Source organism: Typha latifolia, chromosome 1 (genome assembly GCF_019914945.1).
Source record: "Typha latifolia isolate L0001 chromosome 1, TyphaL0001v2, whole genome shotgun sequence".
Classification (NCBI taxonomy): Eukaryota; Viridiplantae; Streptophyta; class Magnoliopsida; order Poales; family Typhaceae; genus Typha; species Typha latifolia.
This window is the reverse complement of record NC_133086.1, coordinates 16,727,131-16,749,895: the sequence shown is the minus strand read 5'-3', so window position 1 is coordinate 16,749,895 and position 22,765 is coordinate 16,727,131. Positions and strand designations below refer to the sequence as shown.

Below are 22,765 nucleotides of genomic sequence, written 5' to 3'. Positions count from 1 at the left end.
CGCGTGGCATACATACATATATATATATATATATAGATATATTTCACTCCTAAATTTAAATAAAAAATTACTCTAATTTACTTTAGCCCAAAGTAAATATTTAATTATTAATATTTTAATAAAACTATTAACTCTTAAGTTTTTTTTTTTGAATAAACACCTCCAAGTGTTTTAATAAAAACGGTAATAAGATTAGCGTTTTATTTAAAAAAACACTGAAAAAATAATAATAGATATATCCCTAAACTATTTAAATATATCACTCAACTACGTCTCTCAATATTTCATTAAAAATTTAGATTAAAATAATGTTAAAATTTTAAAGAAGTGAATAGATGGACAAAAATGACACTGTTTTCTTTCTATATCCTTCTTCTATTTCTAAATATTAAATTCTAAAGTAATATTTTTAATTCCTTTCCTCTATTTAATTAGTTAGCTAAATCTTTTTAATGTTTCAATTTATACCTTATTTTTTTAGTATTTTTAGTTCACCAAATCATACAAAGCAATCGCAGCCGTTAAAATTCCAGTTTGTTATACCAAACTATTGCTACAAGAAAATATATTTATCAAACTATATATGATTCAAATTTATTTTCAAAAATATTATACTATCTATCATTTCAACGCCACGTAGAAAATCAAATAGTATCTACATGGCACTGTAATGACAAAAAAATATATTAATTTTATAATAAGTTTGAATAGTGTAGTAGGTTTGTTAAAAAATATAAAAATATAAAAATATAAAAATATAAAAAATAAAAAAAAATCTATAGCAGTAGTTTGGCAAAAAAAACTCATTAAGATTTTATTAAGGCCAAGAATTGAATAATATTTAAATTTTAACCTTCAGAAATTAAACATCTCACACGTCATGAATAATATTTAAAGCTACATGTGCATTATATAAATAATAAAGTCCGAATTGTGGTAGGAAAAGGAAAGGCCGAAAGGTTAGGTGAAAATCCGACCCGATCCGCTATCCGACCCGATTCCGATCGGATTCGGATAAAAATTTTCTATCAAATTCGAGATACAAATAGAATTTTTAAAAAATAATCAAATACGGATTCGGATACGGGTCGGATATATTTTTCAGATTCGGATACGGATATTGGATATCCGTTTATCCGCATATTTTTTTAAAATAATTTACAGTTTTTAATTTCCTTACTTAAATAGTAAATATTAATATTATTACAAATAATACATTATATATTATTTATAGAGATTAATTTCTCTAATTTTATAAATTTGACATATAAAAAATTATTTAGCGTAAAACTCTTAATAATTTTGTGTTAATTATATATAAATAAAATATTATAATTATTTGCAATTCAATCAATATCCGTTTAAGATTCGATCCTCTATCCAAAAATTATTCGTATTTGTTTACTTATGATATGGTTTTAAATTTTGCTATCCGAATCCGTATCCGGACTAAAAATATGGATCCGGATGTGGGTTGAGCACTATCCGATCCGTTTTCACCCCTACCGAAATCGGGTTACAACTTCGAAAGTGTAGATATCCTACACGGACCGGTTGTAACCTTCTGTTAGATTTACTACGCATGGCATACATACATATATATATATATATATATATATATATATATAGATATATTTCACTCCTAAATTTAAATAAAAAATTACTCTAATTTACTTTAGCCCAAAGTAAATATTTAATTATTAATATTTTAATAAAACTATTAACTCTTAAGTTTTTTTTTTTGAATAAACACCTCCAAGTGTTTTAATAAAAACGGTAATAAGATTAGCGTTTTATTTAAAAAAAACACTGAAAAAATAATAATAGATATATCCCTAAACTATTTAAATATATCACTCAACTACGTCTCTCAATATTTCATTAAAAATTTAGATTAAAATAATGTTAAAATTTTAACGAAGTGAATAGATGGACAAAAATGACACTGTTTTCTTTCTATATCCTTCTTCTATTTCTAAATATTAAATTCTAAAGTAATAATTTTAATTCCTTTCCTCTATTTAATTAGTTAGCTAAATCTTTTTAATGTTTCAATTTATACCTTATTTTTTTAGTATTTTTCAATCGCAGCCCTTAAAATTCCAATTTGTTATACCAAACTATTGCTACAAGAAAATATATTTATCAAACTATATATGATTCAAATTTATTTTCAAAAATATTATACTATCTATCATTTCAAGGCCACGTAGAAAATCAAATAGTATCACTGTAATGACAAAAAATATATTAATTTTATAATAAGTTTGAATAGTGTAGTAGGTTTGTTAAAAAATATAAAAATATAAAAATATAAAAAAATAAAAAAATAACCGAAAATCTATAGCAGTAGTTTGGCAAAAAAAAAACTAGTTAAGATTTTATTAAGGCCAAGAATTGAATAATATTTAAATTTTAACCTTCAGAAATAAAATATCTCACATGTATGAATTGTATGTTTTGGTGAAAACGGGTGAGATTAATTTTGATTTCACTGTTATGTAAGATTAAAAAAAAACATGGATAGGTTTTTTTTTTTTAAAACTCAGATATAAATACGGTGAGATATAATTTTTCTGATATGAATATTAGATATTTATTTATTAGCATATTTTTTGGAATAATTTATAATTTTTAGTTTGCTTATTTAAATTGTTAATATTGATATTGTTAATAATATTATGTTCTATATTGTTTGTAGAGATTGATTTTGATAATTTTATCTGTTGACATGCAAGTTATTCTTTTTAACTCTTAATATTTTATATTAATTGTCTCCAAAAGAAATGTTATAATTAGTTTAAAATTTGATCCACATCCATTTAAGATCTGATATTTTATTTGTATCTAAAAATTATCTGTATCTATTTAGATAGGATATAATTTTTAATTTTACTATCCGTCTAATACTCATTTCTTAATCCGTATACAAATAAAAATATCGATTCGGGCATGATTGGTCACTATCCGATCCGTATCCAATCTATTTTCATTCTTAGTTATATGTGTTCCTATAACTACAACGGCAAGGAATTTGTAAAAATAAAAGAACTTGAAAGCTTACATGAATCTTTTTACCTTTTTCTATGAGCAAATAAATTACGATATCAACTCCAACCCCATGGTCCATTGATGGCTCGACAGTAAGATTGGCTTGAAGAAACAACTCGACAGTATGATGGTATCAAACATAAAACTTGTGATTGGTAGTAAAACATCGGTTTGAAGCAAATTTCGGTGACAATTAGTTCAGAATAATAGTTTAGCAACACGCGTAATTTAAAATCCAGACTATGCAGCTTAACTATGTTTTAATAAGAGCATAAGTGCCTTTATATCTAGGGATTGTTGGATCTTTGTCCAATCCATATCTAGTCTTTAGGCTCGAATGATAAAAAAAAAATTACACTGTCCGACTATAGGAAACGTTAGAAATATATCATGATAAGCATGACTCGTTAGAAATATATCATGATAAGCATGACTGTTTCACATCTCGCTTATTTTGTACCATTAGATGGTGTGCTATTTAAAATCATTAACCAAGCGTTCATAGAAGACTCGTTAGATGGTGTGCTATTTAAAATCATTAACCAAGTGTTCATAGAAGACTCGTAACTAGTCATACATATATCTGTATGGATATATTGACCATTTATCATTTGTTAAAACCCTCGAGTGAATTAACTAAATCTCTGTTCACTTGTGGAATGAAAATAACCTTCTTCTAAAATGATTATTTATTCTAGTATAGTAATTAAATAACAACTTAGCTTTTTCTTATATACTAATTTATTATTCCCTCTCCACTTATTCCATATACTTTTAAAATCTTAATTTAATAATAACCTCAAATCACTATTTTATCATAGATTAAATAACACCTAATTACAACTACTACTTTACTTTTAATCAAAAATATTTTATTACTTCATTTAAAATGTCACAAATTTACTATTTTTTTAATATTATATCATATCAAACATAATTATTACTCATATTAGCATTTAACTAGACAGTAGAATAGTTTATACTAATATTAGCTCTCTTTTTCTGATATTAAAAAAATAGAATATTTCTTTTAGAATTGATCTTATTCTACAGTGAACGAGGCACACATGAATGGGCCCTAAATGCGGAAATAAAAAGAGATGAGGATCAGATTTTTTTTTTCCACTCATACATATCAATAATACCCCATACCAAACCTATATGAAACATAACCACTTTGAATTATATAATACCCCATGAACCTTTTTTAACCCTTGCATAGTGACAGAAAATAAATCAACCTACTTAAATTAATAAGCTTGTAGGTGTACTCAGATTTTTTTATATCATATCAGAAATCCATCTGTGGTTGAACCTCCAAGAGGAGATCCAACGTCGCTAACCTGGACCTTATTTTAGTACTATCTTGCACATCACCAGTTCACTAATTTACTCAAAACTGGACCGAGAATATCCGAACCTGGAAGAAATGAATGTCATCAAGTAAATCTTCACCAAATCCAGTCATGTTATTGAGAAAAAAAAAGGGTGCCAAATGGATCATCATGAGAATCTGGAGCAACGTAAGTTGGCCATATAATGATTTCAAACGAGCAAGCATGAGAAAAGGTGGCCAGTCTCAGGCTCTCATGCTGATCCGACCCAGAAAAGAGAAATAATTAAGATGTTCAGATGTAAAATTACCAGAATGAAGAAAAATAACAAGCCATACTATCTTGCCTACCAAAGGAAACTACTAATCTCTACATATTTAATAAGTCTGAAATGACACTTTTTCTCCTGTAGCTTACTCTCAACTTAGGCCTCAGCACCCACTATCCAAATGCTCCGTCAGACCAGATAAAAGCCCCCCTTCTGAATTGCCCCATCAATCTATCTTCACAGATGAATAGATTTTCCTCACAAACCAGAAGCAGGCATAGAAACCGATAGTTCCCGTTAGGACAAAGAATGAATAAGACGCAATCAACATGTAGCCGAAGTAAAAGATACCCGAGACAACCTTTGTTATCTCCAACTTGGTGAAGAAATAGAAAACTGCATATGCAAAAAGGTAAAGTGCAGAGGATCCCGCAGTCAAATATGCCCTCCACCACCAGTTGTAATCCTCACTACAGAGCTGGAAGTAGCAAAGCACGATTGTTATCTCAGCACATGTTATGAGGAGGATGATGAAGACAAGGAATAGAAAGCCAAATATGTAGTAAAACTGGTTCAGCCATATGGAAGTGAGGATGAAGAAAAGCTCAATGAAGACAGCACCAAATGGAAGAATACCACCAATCAGAATAGAGAATGCCGGCTGCATGTACCATGCCTGCTCAGGAACTTGTCTAGGTATCTTGTTGGTCTTCACTGGATCTTCAATTGCCGGCTTCTTAAAACCAAAGTAACTTCCAGCAAAGACCAATGGCACAGATATGCCAAACCATAACAGCACCAATGCAAACATGGTTCCAAAAGGAACTGCACCAGATGACTTCTCACCCCATATTAAAGCATTCAGCACAAAAAAGACTGCAAAGACAATACCAGGGAATAGGAATGCAGTTTTCAGTGTAATTTTCTTCCACTCCGTGCCTTTGAACATTCTATAGAGACGAGATGAGGCATACCCAGCAAACAGACCCATAAACACCCATAAAAGGACCATAGCAGTCATAAGGCCCCCACGGTTGGAGGGGGAAAGGAAACCTAGCAGTGCAAATATCATAGTGACCAATGTCATCCCAAAGAATTGCACTCCCGTTCCCACATAAACACAAAGCAATCCATAATTGACAGGTGGCCTAAAGACATCACCATGGACTAGCTTCCATCCAGTTTCTTCCTGGGCTTCATCCTGATTATCAAGCTGATTGTAGTTTGCTATATCCTTATAAAGTGTTCTCATCATGATCATTGCTACCATTCCAGAGAGAAAGAGAACAATCATCAAAGAATTGATTATTGAAAACCAGTGGATCTGGTCATCATTCATGAGAAGGTATGTGTCCCAACGGGATGCCCACTTGATCTCGCTAGGCTGCAACAGGCAAAATGAAGGTAAGAATCAAAATGGCAAGGATGGGTAATCTTAAAGCATGAGCATTTACCTGGAAGCTAACATCGTACGAGAATACAACATATGTATCTGCAGCTACTTCCTGGGGAGTATGGCTGCCTGGAATTATCTTAGTGTTTGGGTTGCATGTTGACACTTTAGGGTTCTTATCATCCCACTCACTGAATTCATGCTTTATGCTGTAAAAAAGAAAAGGGCAACTATTAGTAAAATGGATCAATGAAACAAAATGATAAACTAAATTCTTTTTAAGTTCTTTTAATATGAATACAATGTATTTACCTAGATATTTTATTCTGGAACAGGCCAATATAGGCACAAAAGATAGAAACTATGTGAATATGAGAGAACAAATTATTCTCAATCGTAAAGTCGTTGGCACATGAAATGCATGGAGTCATCTAGCAATCATCATTGCAGTCTTGAATAACTAGCGCCCGTGTTCGCGGCAGCTCATATGCTGGTGGTTTTCCTCTCATTTATTCCCTGTGCCGTGCTGGATCATTATTGCAGACACAATGATGTGTGACCTAGTTATGTGGCACTGGAAGACAACTTATGAATAAGGTGTGGCAGTGGGAGAATCATAATGTGAATGAGCATATATATATATATATATATATATAGGCCACGACAGCTAGCAAGACCATCATTACTAATTATATTGAGCACATTGACGAATTTTGGAACTGCAGCAATACAAGCAAATTCAGAAGCCAACATCTGAAGTTATAAGAAAAGAAAAAGGATAAGGGTGTTTTCATCTTAAAGAACCTAAGCCAGCCGTTTCTCAATAGCAAACCAAAGACCCTAAAGTTTAAAATTTTGGCATCTCTCAAGTCGTTGTAAGAATAACTGATGAGACATGAAATGCCGGTAGTGATCTACCTTCAGAAAGAAAGATGTGTCCAGAAAAAAATTTAGAGGTGCATATGAGTATATGACTACTCATACCTGCTTGGAATCACCTCAAAACCAACAATACGAGCATCCTCAGTCTCTGGATCTTTATGGTACATGACTTTGAAACTCAAGTGGTTGTTTATGTAATATTTGTCATCCTTCTGAGAAGAAAAAAATGAAAACAGAGAAGAATTGCATATCAACCGCCAATCAAAAAGCAATCCTGTAAAGTACTTAACACTTGCTACTTAACTAGCAAGTCAATTTACCTTATAACCAACTCTAAAACCATGGTCATACGTTGGTGCTTGACTTCCATCTCTTCTTTGTCTAGGAACTGCAACAGGAAGATTATCTAAGATCCTATGAAGTGCAAATAAAAAAGACCAATGTTAGCACACCATTAAGACTCAAGATTAAGCAATATATTGATCAACTAAAAAGATAACTTGGAAGCAGCAGCAAGAAGAAAATTATTGTATGCTTACTGGAAATACAGATGTTACTAAAATTATAAGACTTTACTTAAAGCAAAGGACAAATTGACATCAACTAAATTGTACAGTTAACAGAAAAAAAAGAGAAATATACCGGCGACTTACATGTTCACGCGATATTCATCATCAATCTTTTCTTTGAAATTCTTTGCAGCTTCTTGAGTAAGCTTTGTGCGACAACCTACTTTGCAGCTCTCATCTCTTCTCATTTTAAACTGTGTTTTTTAATTATACATTTCAATCAACATAATATGTCTAAGGAAACAACATACATTGGAACTTTGCGTTTACATATTCTCTTTCTCTAAATAACTACACAGGATTTATCATCTTCTAGCTTCTAATTTAGAAATAATTAGTATTACTTGTTCAACATATGCAAAGAGGATGAGCACTCACAGCATAAATAGAATTCTCAATGCGGTCGCCACGAAGAACCTCTCCCAAATTCTCAGCATTGTTCATGATCTTGGAAGGCTTACAATACTCCAAGAAATAATAATCATATGGAAGTTGTGTCTTTGTAGATGAAAGTTTGTTCACTTTCACCTGAAGTTCATCACCCTGAGAAGAAAATGAAAATAGTTACTAATTTAAAAGTTAAATTCACATATGATTATAAATTCATCAATTTTTTTATCTTTTGGAGGGTTTGTGAAGAGGTAAACATGATCTGACCACATAATAGCAAAAAAACCAAGTTCAACAGACAAAGTGCAGACACAAAAACAAGGCATTAGCCATCAGTAAAGGATGAGAAATCTTATATATTTTCAAAATCAAATTAAAATTTTAAAGTTATAGCAGCTCAAGTTGTCTAATAAAGAATTGAAACAAACATCATCAATCAGTTCTCCAGTTCCCGAAAGATAAAGGTAAGCATAATGCAAAGTAGCATATAAAACTAAAAATACAAGTGATAAACCTTATAAGTCTATCCCACGTAACTAGTGGCATCACAGAAATCTTGAAGTTCAAATAATAATGAAATCCTACTTCGGCTTTAACCATGTTTATATACCAAGTAATCTTACACATCTCTGTGGCCATTTTCTAAAAATGAAGCAGATAATGCAAACAATGGTTTCATATCAGGGTTTCACAAGAAAACTCACTTATCTAAAAGTAGAATCTCATTGTGCACAACTAAAAATCAATCCATTCTTTCTTAATTTTAAGACATATCAAGCAATTTTTATTTCTTTTTCAAGTTGATCTATGGTCTGTGCAAAAGCAGAAGAAATAGGTTTCACCTCCTCTTGCAGAGAAACATGCTTCTAAAGAAAAAGATTATTCATTATCTTATCTTCAACATTCTTGGTCAAATATATGGAAGCCATTCAAGTTTGGTTCTTACCTACAGGCCCCCCCAAACATTTTAATGAAATCCTCCCCTCAATGTATATGTGCATTCAATTAAGACATACAACCTAATAAATAAAATCTTAATTTCACTCAAAAAGATTTACCAAATAACCATATACAATTCCACATCCTGGCTCGACTACATCCAGAGAAAAAAATAATATCCATTTTGGTTAAACTACAAATTAAGTTTTTGTTTCCTATTATGCGGTCCGCAAGGAACAACCTCCTAGTCACTTGATTGCATCAAAAAGTACTGAGCGCCGGAAAAGAGCCAAAATGAGGTCAAGTTAAAAATAAAAGGGCTTCAAGAACATGTGTCGCATCAAAAGGAGGGAATAAGAAAAACTAAGATCCAACGATAATAAAGCATTTTCGCATCCAATCAAATTATAGCACTTGGATCTTATTCAGAAAAAAAGAAATATAATCGGAGAAATCCATCACAAGGAAATGAATCACCAATCTAGGCCATTCACGCCCAGATCCAGCGAAACGAACTCCGATCTAGGCATGGATGGAACTGAAACCCTAGCTCAGATGCACAAAAGTTTCGACCGAGTCCCAAAAGATCACCTTCTGAAAATCGCGAGGAGCGACTCCGGGAAGGTAGAAGGCTTGGGAAGGCGCGAAGACGAGGACGAGGAAGAGGAAGAGGAAGAGCACCAAGATCTCGCCGGTTTTCCCCATCTCGAGGCCGGGAGCGAGAGAGAGAGAGAGAGAGAGAGAGAGAGAGAGAGAGAGAGGGACTAGAATCAAACACTGGAACGAGGAAACTGTCGGATCATTTCCAAGTAGTAAAGATTAAGATATACACGTGGATTTCCTTTTAGCAAATCACCCCCTATTTTATTTTCTTATCACGAAAAGGGTGTTGATCTTAAGATCTCACTAAAAGGCAACAAAAAAATAGGCAAATACTTCCCCATATTTATCGAATATAGACCCCCCTTTCCTGGGTGTTCTATCATTCAATTTACAGTGATTAGCAACAAAAGAAAGACATTTTTCTTTTTAATTTTTTGGACAATATGCCTACTTTTCTTTTTCTCTGTGTATTAATTTTTTTTTACTATTTTCCAAAGGAACAAGTTATTTATTAGCTGCATTTAATCTACCTTACACCCAATTGAACATAGTGGTATACTGTAATAATATAACATTTGACCTTACTATGGCAAAAAGGAACAACAATTGAACATAAAAATACTATATTAATTAAAAAAAAAATTCCACAAACTTAAAAGGAAAATACATTATCTATGTAATGCATTTAAACTTATCTCTTATAGTTTGCAATTTATTATTCTCCATAGTTATTATTTTATAGTTTGCAGTTATTATTCTCATTATAATTATTATTTTTGTAATTCACAGTTATTATTCTTGTAGTTCGCAGTTATTACTCTTATAGTTTATAATTATTATTCTTAGAGTTCCTAGCTATAGCTCTTTGTAATTTATAGTTATTACTCTTCTAGTTCACAACTAAGACATTTGTAGTTTGTAGTCATTAATCTTTGTGGTAAAGCAATAACTAATTTTATAGTTCACAATTATTATTCTTATAGTTCATAGTTATTATTTTTACAGTTAATAGTTATTAATATAATTTATTGTTATTAAATATATAACTTATAAAATGTAATTCTATTTTACGTATTATACGTGATAGAGAGTAAATATTTATTATTCCTCGAACACAAAAATGCATAACAAACTTTTTTTATTCGCTTGCTCAGCGAATTTAAAACTTTGAGAGTTAGTGTTACACCTATGGCACAGTGAAGACAAAATTGAAGAAAAGAGATAAAAAAAAGATTAAATACATTTTACTCTGTTGTATTTATGCCTAAAATTATTTTTCCTCGTGTACTCTTAAAAAGTTTAAACCAATCCATATAACTATGAGTAAATTGAAACCGTTTGTTTTTCTATTAAATTTAACTAAGTATCATAATTCTTTTTATAATTTTATTGTATTATATTAAAATCTGTATGTCTTCTTAATAAACAAGACAAAAGCATTTTGATCGTTTCAATGTCATTTAGTTAAGTTTAACAGAAAAATTAACGGTTTTATTTTAGTTATAAATATAGGGACTAGTTTGAGACTTTTTAAAGTACATGAATAAAATGATTTAGGTATAAGTAGGGGGAGTAAAATACATTTAATCCTAAAACAAAAACTTAGACATGTAAAATAAAAAAATTAAGTGAGCATGCTATCCAAATTTGAAAATGAAGTGTGTGTTTCTTATACAAATTTATGCAAATATCGTAACATTATAATGTAATATACGTAGACCAGTGCTTATGCAAAGAGTTTGTATAATATACGTGAGCTCAAGCAGATGCGAGAACCTTTTCTTTACTTTCTCTTTTATCTTTTTGTGACAAAAGATGGATGCCAAAATATTGATATTCGACCAAAATTCATGATTTATTTATTTATTTTTTGTTACTAAATCTCAATATCCATGTGAGCCCCATTTAGGTTTAACAGTGTCAACGGTAATAAAACTGGTATCTTCACGACATAAATTTGGATCCACATTTAGTTGCTTCACACGAAGCTTTGATTAAAACTTAGATTACCTTGTTGGCATTTGAGAGGATCGAATCTTTCTTGTGCCTACTCAAAATACTTCTAATTTATTTCTCTAATCTCTTGGAAAGAAAACTGGGCACCAAATTGTTGATTCACACGCACTGAAAATGAGAACTGATCTACTGGGACCTGTCTTAAATACCCACTGCTACTCGGATTATAGCACGCTACCATATAGTGATTAGTGGCTCCATTATAATGAGCCATGCTGCTGGAATCATCAATCACATTCATTCAATTAAAACCAGCTCTTTGGAAATGGTTCCAGATGTTTTGTATCAGAAGAGATCCGAGTTTAGAGCAAAAAGAAATCAAGAACCATTTGAAGCTCTCAGAGCACCAAAATAATATATGGGAAATAACATGAACTACACAATCCAAAAGAGGGCCTCTGAAAAACAGACAGGAAAAGAAAGACAGCCACTTATCTCGCACAAGTAGAGTGGTGAGTTTAGCCGGAAAATATTGTAATGTACATACCAAAAAAGGAGTAAACTATAAAGATGGGTATGGAAATGCCCCAGATTCTAGCATGGAGGCAATTCCACCATCAAGCAGCTGAACCACAGCATCAAGCAGCTGCAACCTTCCTTCCATCTTCAATGAAGAAAATTGCCGATTCAGGCACCTGACATTTTGCAATAGATAAAAGAAGACTGAGTCAAAACAACCCTCAATCAGATAGCAAAGATAAAGAGGGAGTTCAGTCATTTTGCTAGGTATTCATTGCTCAAATCTCATGATGCTGCATGGTAGATAGGTTAAACTTACAAACAAAAAGACATCCTGATGCACAAGACCCTCACCATGTGTGATTTGCAGAGGTAAGGTGTACAGAGTCTTACCAGCTGTAGAGGTTCTCAACACCAGGATACTTACAACAAATGGTAGCACAAATTTTCAAAACCTGGCTTATTACCGAGATACATCCTAAACTTATGCATGATAGATAACTCAAATAAATACTTAACATAGCATTGAAGGAAGCCAAGCTGAACCAAATATTCTGATCATACTTGGTTCAACATGCATATATGTTTAGCTCATAATGACTCTTTGAATTGTTGTAAAAGTTTTCAATTATGAAGTATGAACAAGACTTCAATTGAGGCTTCAGCTGGGTTATGGATGAGCAGACTGGGTTTGACGTATAGCCTTTAGGGGATCATGGATGGGTTTGCTTATTAGCAGCATTACAGTTTAGATGGTCATGACATCTGTAGTCTTATAAAAGCTTTCAACCTTGGACAAACAGTCATTGGTACAATTTTGCAATTATAATAAGGAAGTATATATGAAGCTTGCAATACTGGATAGAAGAATTCAGCCTTCAAAGTTAGAAATCATAAATGAATGACAACCACTTCAAAAATAGAACCATAAATGGTTGACGGCCAATATGACATTTGGAGGTTGGTAAAAATTCAGAAGCCATAAACAATTTATTATGCAACAGCTAGTAAAGGCATCATTTGACAAACAATCATAGTAATTCTTGCTGCTAATCGTTTGTGGGAGTAAATACGATGCCTTAGGAGTAAATAAGAGAGCTGATGTTATGATTAGTCGTACGACTACTACTCGTGTAAACTCTAGGTGAGTGACAATGTTACAGATCCTTCATGTCAGGTCAGCCAGCCATAATGCTTGAGTTAATAAGAAAATTATCCATATTTCTACTTATTGTTTATCTTAAAGGTGTAGCTTATATTATTACAAAATGCCCATAGGAAATGACCGCATAAATAAAGCATGGAGTAGAATTTAAGGCGAAAATTAATATACGACATGGAATAGAAAGATAATGGTAAAGATGGATTACATCTGGCCATGTATCTGTAATGAACTCCACAATATCATATGATATGTCACCCTGGACATCAATTTGCTCCTTCTCAGTTGGGCCCTAAAACAAATATCCAAAATGTGTAACAGATGAGCGCACAATGGGCACTTCTTCAAAGCTTCCGCTAATATAAAAAAGAGAAAAATTACATTTTACTCCCCTCCCCATGTGGTTAGACCTAAATTTACTTTACCCTTCTATGGTTTCATTTGTGTCATCTTATCCTCTTATGGTTATGTTCAAACTGAAATCGTTATTTGTTTCATTATATTTGACCAATCTATAAGTTGAATTTGAAAATATTAAAGATAAAATTATATATAATTGGATAAGTTTTTCAATACATCTAAAATAATATCAATCAAATTTTAAATAACAAAGATAAAAATATACACATGTTTAATATATTATTTTAGATGTATTAAAAAATTTATCAAATTATCTACAACTTTGTCTTAATAAGTATATTTAAATACGACTTGTAGATTGATAAAATATAATAGAAAAAGTAACTGTTTCATTTGGAATATAATTGTAAGGGGTGAAATAACATAAATGAAACTATATGGGGTGAAGTAAATTTAGGCCTGACCGTTGGGGGGTAAAATATAATTTTCCTAATAAACAAACAAGCAGTAATGTACCTTAACAACAGAAGCTCCGGTGGCAAACTTCTTTCCAAGCTTCTTTGAAGCATCGCTGAGTTTAACACCTAAAATGCCATACAAACACAAAATTTTATGATCAAATAGTGATAATTTGAATTTATGAAGCATCTTGAATAAGAAACTGTCAACTAAACATCACTCACCAAATAGGTCAAGACCCTTCACGACAGTAACACATTTGCGTTTGTTGCGAACAATCTTCTCAATAACAACTTCTTGTTTCTCCTGCAAGAAAGGAAATTGATCGTAGACATATAAAATGCTACCATATGGCATACTAACAATGGGACATATGTAAATCTAAGCTATCAAAAAGAATTCAGTTAATCCCAGAGGCATAATAAGGTCCCAGGATAATCATTTCAGAAGTCATGTTATCCAAGATCCAAAACATAGATTATTATATTTCTTCCATCAGTATTCAGGCCAATATTTTCATGTCCAAGGTTGACATTGATGAAGGACCAATAGCATTATCATGCAAATAATACTTTGTAACATTGTTATCAGTTTTATAACAGAAGTTCTATCAACATTGTACACGAAATGGTGAGAGCTATACTCTTATGCGGATTACCGAAAGCCTCAACATATCGGAGGCTGACCAGATTTTAGAAGCGACTTTTAATGACTAAATAAACTACATCCCCAAGCTTTTCTTACCTGACAGCCGAATTTATATTCTTCTCGCCAAACTACAGAGGATTCGGACAACCCGGCAGTCATAAAGACCTCTAAAACCCCCAAGACCAATACATTCTCAAGGTGGTAGAAAAGCATGAACAAAATGTAAACTAGTGCTACCTAACTCATTCATGGTGTCAAAAAGCCTTTGCTTGGTAGGTCCATGTTTAATATCGGGCCTTGGACTGGAACAACCTGCGAACTGGGAGCCAAAGCTCTAACACTAATGGATGAAAACGTTGTAGCTCTTTTCTAGTGAAGAGGGACAAAAGATATGGAAGCAAGTTCTGTTACATCAATAAAATGCTGAAGTCCAACCAGCAAAAAACTCATACATCCTTATAACAATATTGGTGCCACTGTACTAATCCATAAAGGCAAAAGTAATATGCGGGCTGACAACCTGCAAACTCTCCCAGTCATAGCTTGACAGTAACTAACTAATAAAGATGGTTTACTATTATTGAGCTACAGCTCCTGTTATCATAACAACCAGGGGAATGGCCTAAAATCTCTTGAACCAAGATCAAGCATTTAGTCTGGCCGTCTTGATATGGCCATTGTAGATGATATGTGGTACTTAAGTGTCATCAGCAAAATGAAGATATGCTAATGTCATAGAAAGTCAATTCTGCTGGGGCATATAAGCTACTGATGAGAAGTACACTAATTTTACTTGCCCCTCACAATGTAACGTTATGGACCACGTCCAAGGAATGTACCTTCTTCTTTATTTTACCACCGGGAAGGCGTTTTACTTCTTCTTGCTTAGATGTTGAAGCACCCCCTGCAGAGCAAAACGGACGAGTGATTTTAGAAAGCACAATCTAACATTTCTAGCCAAATTATCCAAACTTAATGGTTCAGGTAATTCATTGAAAGCAGAAAATAAAATAAAATATGCAGTTGAGGAACAAAGGAACATATGAATATGCTGAGAAATTTTCCGTAAAAGTTTAGAAGTTAATCTGAGTCGCAAATTTTGTTTCCAAGCACTTTGACGACTTCTGGAAGAAACCCTATCGATAAAACAAACTATCATAATCATGAAAGGAAATAAAAATTAAAAACACCAAATCTATTTAACACTATAAAGCTAAGATTACTAACCCATCGAGCGAACCCTAATTTTGAACACATTCCCTACATCCAAACGTCCAACTTTTACCAAACTTTTCTCACCCTCTGATCTCAGGCAACATCCGGAATCTCCCAAAGCATTCACCCAGACAAAACAATTCGAATCCAATCATACTCTCATAATACAAGAAGAAAGCGATCACATACCAGAAACATCTCCTCCGGCGCCGCCGCCGATCCCCACCGCCTGCAGCTTCTCCGCCGCCTTCTCGACTTCTTTATCATCTTTGCCTAACCAAGAGAAGACGGAATAAGAGAGAGAGAGAGGACATCAAGAGAGACGAGGGTACAAAGGGAGTAAGGGCTCCAAATCCACCGCTGAGGAGATCGGGGTAGAGATCGGGGGCGTTCTCGCGAAGCCAAGGCTTACACTTCGCGAAGTCGGGGCCGAACTCGCAGTACTCCGCGGGGAGGCCGCAGACGCCGCAGTAGACGACGCGAACGGGTTGGGGCTTCTCCGCCATGGAAGCGCGCTATTCCTTTTCCCCTCCCTGGGTGGAATAAGCTTCTCTATCGGATGTTCGAACGAATAAAAATAAAAATAAAAAGTCGCGTAGGGAAGACAAGGAAAGGAGAGAACTCTCTCTCTCTCTCTCATATACAGAGAGCTCGGTTCCGTACGAGACTACGGCGAGGCGGACAGCAAAGCTAATATAATGGGCCTCATTCAGCCCACGGAATTGTAGTAAAAGGCCCAATTAGACCTAAAGGGGCACAATTTTAGGAGTCCCTTTTTGTTCCCCTTGTTGGTTTTGTAAAACTACTTCTTTCTATTATATTATATATATATATATATATAATATAGGTTAGAATAATTAGGTTAACTCTCCTTAGAAATATACTATAAGAAAACCCAAATTATGTACATATAGTACTCCACTGAAAATTTTACTAATGTCAACTCAACATTGGATGCAAATTGAACTCATAACCTCTGTCATATATTGGTAAAATTCAGTCTTATAATCTCATCGGCAAATTATAAGCTTGACAAAGAAATTAGTCATTTTTTAATATATATATATTAAATAAAATTAACCCTTCGGTGACGAGCACAAATATAAATATAGTGCTCGATTGAAAAGTCTACTAAATGCCAACCTTACCATCCACAAGAAATTAAACTCATGACCTATGTTATATGATAGTAACACTCAACTGTTAGGCTACAGTATTAAACTAATTTAGGAGCCTTTGATAGAACTTTTTTTTGGTTGCAGAATAGAATTAGTAATATAAAATTATTAATTTTTATTTGTGTTTCTTTTTAGGGGATCATTATTAGAAAAATATCAAAATTACCACTATATATTGAAAAAAACCAATAATTTCTATCGAAACCATTGTTGAGCTCTTTTAAAAATATCATTAATTTTGAATAAAGTTTATCCAATATAGTTAAGTGTCTTGTTAAAAAGACAAGAAAATATCATAAGAGTTATCAAAATCTTCAATGTCGAATGACATTATATAGTTTTCGAGCATGTTTCAGACTTTCTACAAGGGAAAAGAAGTCGTTTCTTATATCTGCTAAGTTTGAACTATACGCCAAATGGCAGTTTTCAAAGAATCCAAGTAGTTTAGTGATACTTATGATGTGTCAAAAATATACTAATTAACTGTGATACGTGATACTCTTTCCATAAGAATCAAAATATAAAGAACCCTTTTTAACAGCACCATATATTTTGGCTGAAGGGTTTGGCAGACCTTGTAATTTTTATAGACCAATATTTACAAAGTTGATGCACCTAAAAATGATTAATAATATATTACCTTATTAAAAAAATTTCAATAGATTATGAGCTTAATTATAGGCTAATTATAAAGTAAGGTAAAAGAGTTAATCCTCTATGATATATAAAGGTTAAATAATTATTAGATCAGCTATTCTGAAAAATTAGAGATCACAATATGCTTAAATTATAAGTATATAGCGTGCAGTTAAATAAATTTTTTATATTAAATATTGACCTTAACATTAGATGAAATTAAATTCATAATCTCTGTTATATAGTATTCAACTATTAGACTATAATGTTAGTCTTAACTCTTACAATGGAGAGATGAAACATAGTTCTGCACAAACAATTAGTTTATGGTTTTATGTATTAAAAAAATATTAAATTTACATATATAAAGTGTGGCACAAAAATTAGTTTTTAATTTATAAATTCCATGAAATATCTTTTCTAAGAGTTAAATGAGCTCACATGCAATATTGCAACATCCTTAATTAAATGGGTGTCAAAATATATTCTTTAATTTTTAATAAAAAAAGAAAAAGAAGAAGACACAAGACTTTTATTTATGAGTAATATTGTACTCAAAATTATTTATAAATATTCTACAACAAGATAATGTGGCATATTCTTATCCATTAGTTTCTTTTTTATTTTATAACCATCGCTGCAGCCACTTATAAAATGTCTGTAAAGTAGTTATGAGTGTACCATTCTTCTTTATGTATATTAATTTCTCAAGTAACAATATAAACGCTGAGCATCTTAATTAAAACACATAAAACTAAACATTCTTCAGAAACAATTAATACACATAGTAGTTAACATGCATGTTTGCTGATCATTAAATATCATTACTACTCTTCACCTGTGCTATAAAGAAAATTAAAAAAAAAAGAAAACCAATACTAATCCCGTTGTTGTGATCAAACTTCTCCATCTCCTCCTCCTTTAACCTTTGCCCTTAATTCTCTACGACTCTATCATCTCCCTTAGACAACTTACCTCGACTTCCCGGCGTTTGGTTGCAAGGAGAGCTAAGATTCTTGTACGATCTCCTCGGCACTACGTAAAACTTGTGACCCAGCGACGACACGACGGCATCGGGGGCGACGACGGCTGACGGCTCCCGGAGGACCTCCGGAAGTGCGACGCGGCACCTGGGGTTCCGTGTCATGATCTACGACGCGATGAACCGGGCGGTTGTGGAGCTCGACACGCCCGCTGGGGTTGACTATCTTGACGTGCATGTTCTCAATGGTGTTAGAGTTAGACGACGAGGCCTTTTGATATATACTTTGGCTCTTATGGTTGGCAACTTCCAAAAGTTGTTGGAACTAAACATATATTAATTAAACGAAATTCTTGTAGTCCTTTTATATGTGCTAGCTCTTCATATTATACCCTTAATTAATGGATTAAAGCAATACTCACCTTACGATATAGGATGCCACCATAGTCTCCAATTTATCTTGATGTTTTTTTTTTGACAAATGCTAGAATATTCTCCTATTTCTTCACATTTCTTACAAATAGTCTCCATATATGTTAAGAAATATGATGGATCTTGCAACTTAAACGAATTATACCGATATTTTCCTTGATCCATTTTTATATATTTCCTATCTCTATTTCATATGTGCTTAAGAAAAATAAAGGAAAATTAAATTTAATATTAATTGCATAGACTATGTGCACAGTGCACATATATATAAGATTGAGAGACTTGAGTCAAGGTTTAATTTAATCAGATTAGACTCGGGTGGCTGCAGTTAGGATCTGAACCATCAATTAAGAAAATGTCTAGATACAACCAATTCAGTAATAAAAATTAAAAAAAAAATCTAATTAACTATCATGATATATCTTTCCTAACTTCTTTATATCAAATCGCATCAAAATCTAGATCGTCACTTTTTTTTATCAACGGTTCGTATCGTGACTGCAGGCCCCCCGAGACCGGTCCTTTGGAATGTCCTCCATAATATGGTCATGATTCATGGATTTATCTCTACATCCATTAGCAAAACTATCACGAGAATAATAGCATTGCTCATGTGAGTATGAGATATAATACCAGTTAAAGAGGCTTCTTTATTCCAACACAAAGCACCAAATTCCTCTGATAACGATGTGTTAAGAGTATATTACAACATGAAAAGGAGGGTTTAGCGTTAGTCCAAAAAGGAAAAGAATTAAAAAAAAGGATTAATTTTGTGATGTAGCCTGAGAAGACGTGGCTGTGCTTGAACCCTAAATCCCATGTTTCCATTTTACATCTTCTTTGGCCTTCTTATCCTTCCTCCTTTGGCTGCTACTGGTTCTGACTTCTGAGTCATGAAAGATAATGTTTGCTCCCAATATTATATATCATTATTCTCCTCTCTGTGTTGAAGTATAAAAACTAATTTACATTCTTTATTAATATTATTATATTTTGCCTGCTGTTATTTATCTTTTGAGAGAAATAAAATTTAATAGTATCCTAGTTAAACTGATATCATTAAAATTTAATAAAAATAATTTATAAAAACATAAATTCCTTTAATTTTCAAATATCGTGCTATTGATATTTTTATCGTTGTTACTGCATATTGATAGATGACATAAATTATATATATATATATATATATAACAAAAGCCAGCAAAGCCTTGGTCCCAACTCCTAATTATTTTATATTTGTACTTGGACCCGTATCCTCTCTACTATCGCATCCCACTTTCAAATTTTAAGGATATATATGGGCTACGATTCTTGATTTTTTTTTCATGCAAGTATCTCAGTCAAATTTTGTAATTAAATGGTATGACAATTTAATATGTTATTAAGAATGTCAAGAAGGTATCCTTATTTTCGCGATCGGTTCTATAAAATCCAAATATATATATACATACACACACACACACACATTAAAACTAGATCATGCATATGATAACTTAAGTTCTTCACTGCAGAGATGCCAAAAACTATTTTAAATTATCGTGATAAATAAACCCAATCTACAAAAGGATTTGTAATGTTTCACCCATGCAGTAAGACAATAATAAAGATGGTGATATACGAAGACAGCCCATTATTTATTTAGAGTCATCCATCATTGATCATATATATATATATATATATATATATATAGAGAGAGAGAGAGAGAGAGAGAGAGAGAGAGAGAGAGAGAGAGAGAGAGAGAGAGAGAGAGAGAGAGAGAGAGGGTACACTGTAGCATGGAGAGCAGTGTCCAGTAGCAGAAAGTCATGATCTTTTGAGCTTGCAGGTGAAAGCTACAGTTCGTTGGACATGCTCCATTATTGAGCCCTAAGTACGTATATAGACCTCACACAAATATGGCAGTGAAATTTTTGCTCATCTATCTTTCTATAGAGTATATACCCAGGGAGTGATTCAAACATCTTGTACGTATCCAACCTAGTGATCATACAAAATCTTTGCCCTTTCCTCCCATCGTGGGGACACTACTATCTCGTTATAGTTGTTTGTGATAAGAAGTTCAACGATAGACGATGATGAGCTTGAAGTAGCTAGAGAGGTGTTCATCAATCCACTTCAGCAACAAGAGCTTTCCATTTTAATTATATATCTCCACTTGCATCACCAGATGTTTTAGTTTCAGCTGTAATTAATAATCCCTCTGTCTCTGTATAATATATTAGCTAGCTAGCACCGTACTGGCCGGCATGCAGTACAGTTTTGTTGCATAGACTTGTCGTTGAGTTCTTTCTTGAAAGTGATAATTAATTAACTCTCAAAACTGGATCTGAGAATGGGATTAGATATTACCTATCAATCTCTAAAATAACATAATAAAACTGTATAAAGTCAAATATATTTTACTTTCTATACTTAGATTTAAAATTATTTATATAATTTTTTATAACAAATTAATCGATGTTATTCTCACTAAAGTGAGACAATTAAATCTTTCGTCCAACTTAACATAACTCCGTACAAATTACTAAAAATTTCTCTTTAAATATATTAGATAAACTTATTAGGGAGAAGGATAGTTTAGATATTTTGATTATTTTATTTGTTATACTTAATAGAAAGATGGTAATTTAGTATTTCCGGTGAATTTTGTTAAAAATGACTAAAAATTTAACTGCCTCATGAAGTCTAGAAATTAATTTAGTAAAAAGTATACAAGAGGTAAAATAATTCTAGGACAATAACTAGAGATAAAATATATATATTTAATCCTAATATATGTATCGTACCTTTCACTTGTTATGCCAAAGAAAGAATTGGATTCAACGGGTTTAGGTAATGGTATACTCGCGTAGCGACAACATAGCCTCAAAAATGGCCCCAAGAGATCACGAGAGCAGACAAGTTGTCCAATTTGGCTTATGCGAATGGAAGCATCTGGGTTTTGAGAGGAGACATCTCTTTCGACCATTTCTAGCTATTTATCTCTCACATAGCAAAGAAGATCTAGAGCTAACGAAGAGGAGAGAGAGAGAGAATATATAACGAGATATTATTAGATACAGCTAGCTAGCCATTAACCATTCCGAACTCTATAGCAAAAGATTGAGCTTTGCTTGCCTGAATGGGCTTGCCCTGTCCCTTTGCCTGCTACTGTAATAATTGCCCTTTGGCTATACCTATAGAGAGAGAGATGCCTTCATGCAAAGTTCTCAGAACTTTGCAGGAGTTTTGAACTTTTGTTGAATGGGTTAGTAGTTTATATTGGCGATGCAACTTGGAATATTAATGCTCATGAGAAGAAAAAAAATCTTTTATATCCTTTCTCATGCAGTAAAAGTAATCACGTGAATTACTTTTTTTTTTAAACGGAGCAGATCGTAGTAATTTCGTATGATCGTGTACTTATTTGGCAGGTTTTTACTGCCGGCAAGTATTCCAACAGTTAAAATATAAAAGAAGGTGATGAATAATTAGACAATAATATCAACAGTCTTATGGGACAATAACTTTGTCTAAGCACCCAAGCATTTCTATTAGGACCACAAAAGCTCACACACAAAAAAAACTTACAAGATTAGGAGCCAATAAAGGACTGCCCAGATACTCAGACTGCAGAAAAATCCTGCTGCTAGGAAATGCAGACAATGGTTTTCGTTTTCAACTACAAGGAAGAGAGAGAATACAACTATAAGTTCAGATAGTTATGTGATTGAATTTTATAGACTCGACCGAAATTATGAATTTTACCAATTTACATTTGGATATTGGGATAAATATTTGATAAGTTTC

At 32.6% G+C, this 22,765-nt stretch overlaps 2 protein-coding genes across 4 annotated transcripts; both read right to left on the bottom strand.

The window, feature by feature from the left end:
• Positions 1–4,472: 4,472 nt before the first annotated feature.
• Positions 4,473–9,621, bottom strand: LOC140800813 (transmembrane 9 superfamily member 7-like). Of its 2 annotated transcripts, none has more exons than XM_073155692.1 (7): positions 9,418–9,621; positions 7,876–8,040; positions 7,582–7,691; positions 7,249–7,342; positions 7,031–7,140; positions 6,108–6,255; positions 4,473–6,037 (listed from the first exon to the last, which is right to left on the bottom strand). In XM_073155692.1, the coding sequence occupies exons 1-7, from the start codon at positions 9,529–9,531 to the stop codon at positions 4,880–4,882; spliced, it is 1,899 nt and encodes a 632-aa protein (XP_073011793.1). In that variant the 5' UTR covers positions 9,532–9,621; the 3' UTR covers positions 4,473–4,879. The 2 variants fall into 2 exon arrangements, with proteins under 2 accessions (XP_073011793.1, XP_073011802.1); XM_073155701.1 differs by having other exon boundaries at positions 7,031–7,137; positions 9,418–9,617.
• Positions 9,622–11,763: 2,142 nt separating this feature from the next.
• Positions 11,764–16,411, bottom strand: LOC140797405 (translation machinery-associated protein 22-like). Of its 2 annotated transcripts, none has more exons than XM_073150810.1 (7): positions 16,107–16,411; positions 15,938–16,021; positions 15,373–15,437; positions 14,110–14,191; positions 13,943–14,010; positions 13,275–13,358; positions 11,764–12,080 (listed from the first exon to the last, which is right to left on the bottom strand). In XM_073150810.1, the coding sequence occupies exons 1-7, from the start codon at positions 16,252–16,254 to the stop codon at positions 12,024–12,026; spliced, it is 588 nt and encodes a 195-aa protein (XP_073006911.1). In that variant the 5' UTR covers positions 16,255–16,411; the 3' UTR covers positions 11,764–12,023. The 2 variants fall into 2 exon arrangements, with proteins under 2 accessions (XP_073006911.1, XP_073006920.1); XM_073150819.1 differs by having other exon boundaries at positions 16,161–16,385.
• Positions 16,412–22,765: the final 6,354 nt, after the last annotated feature.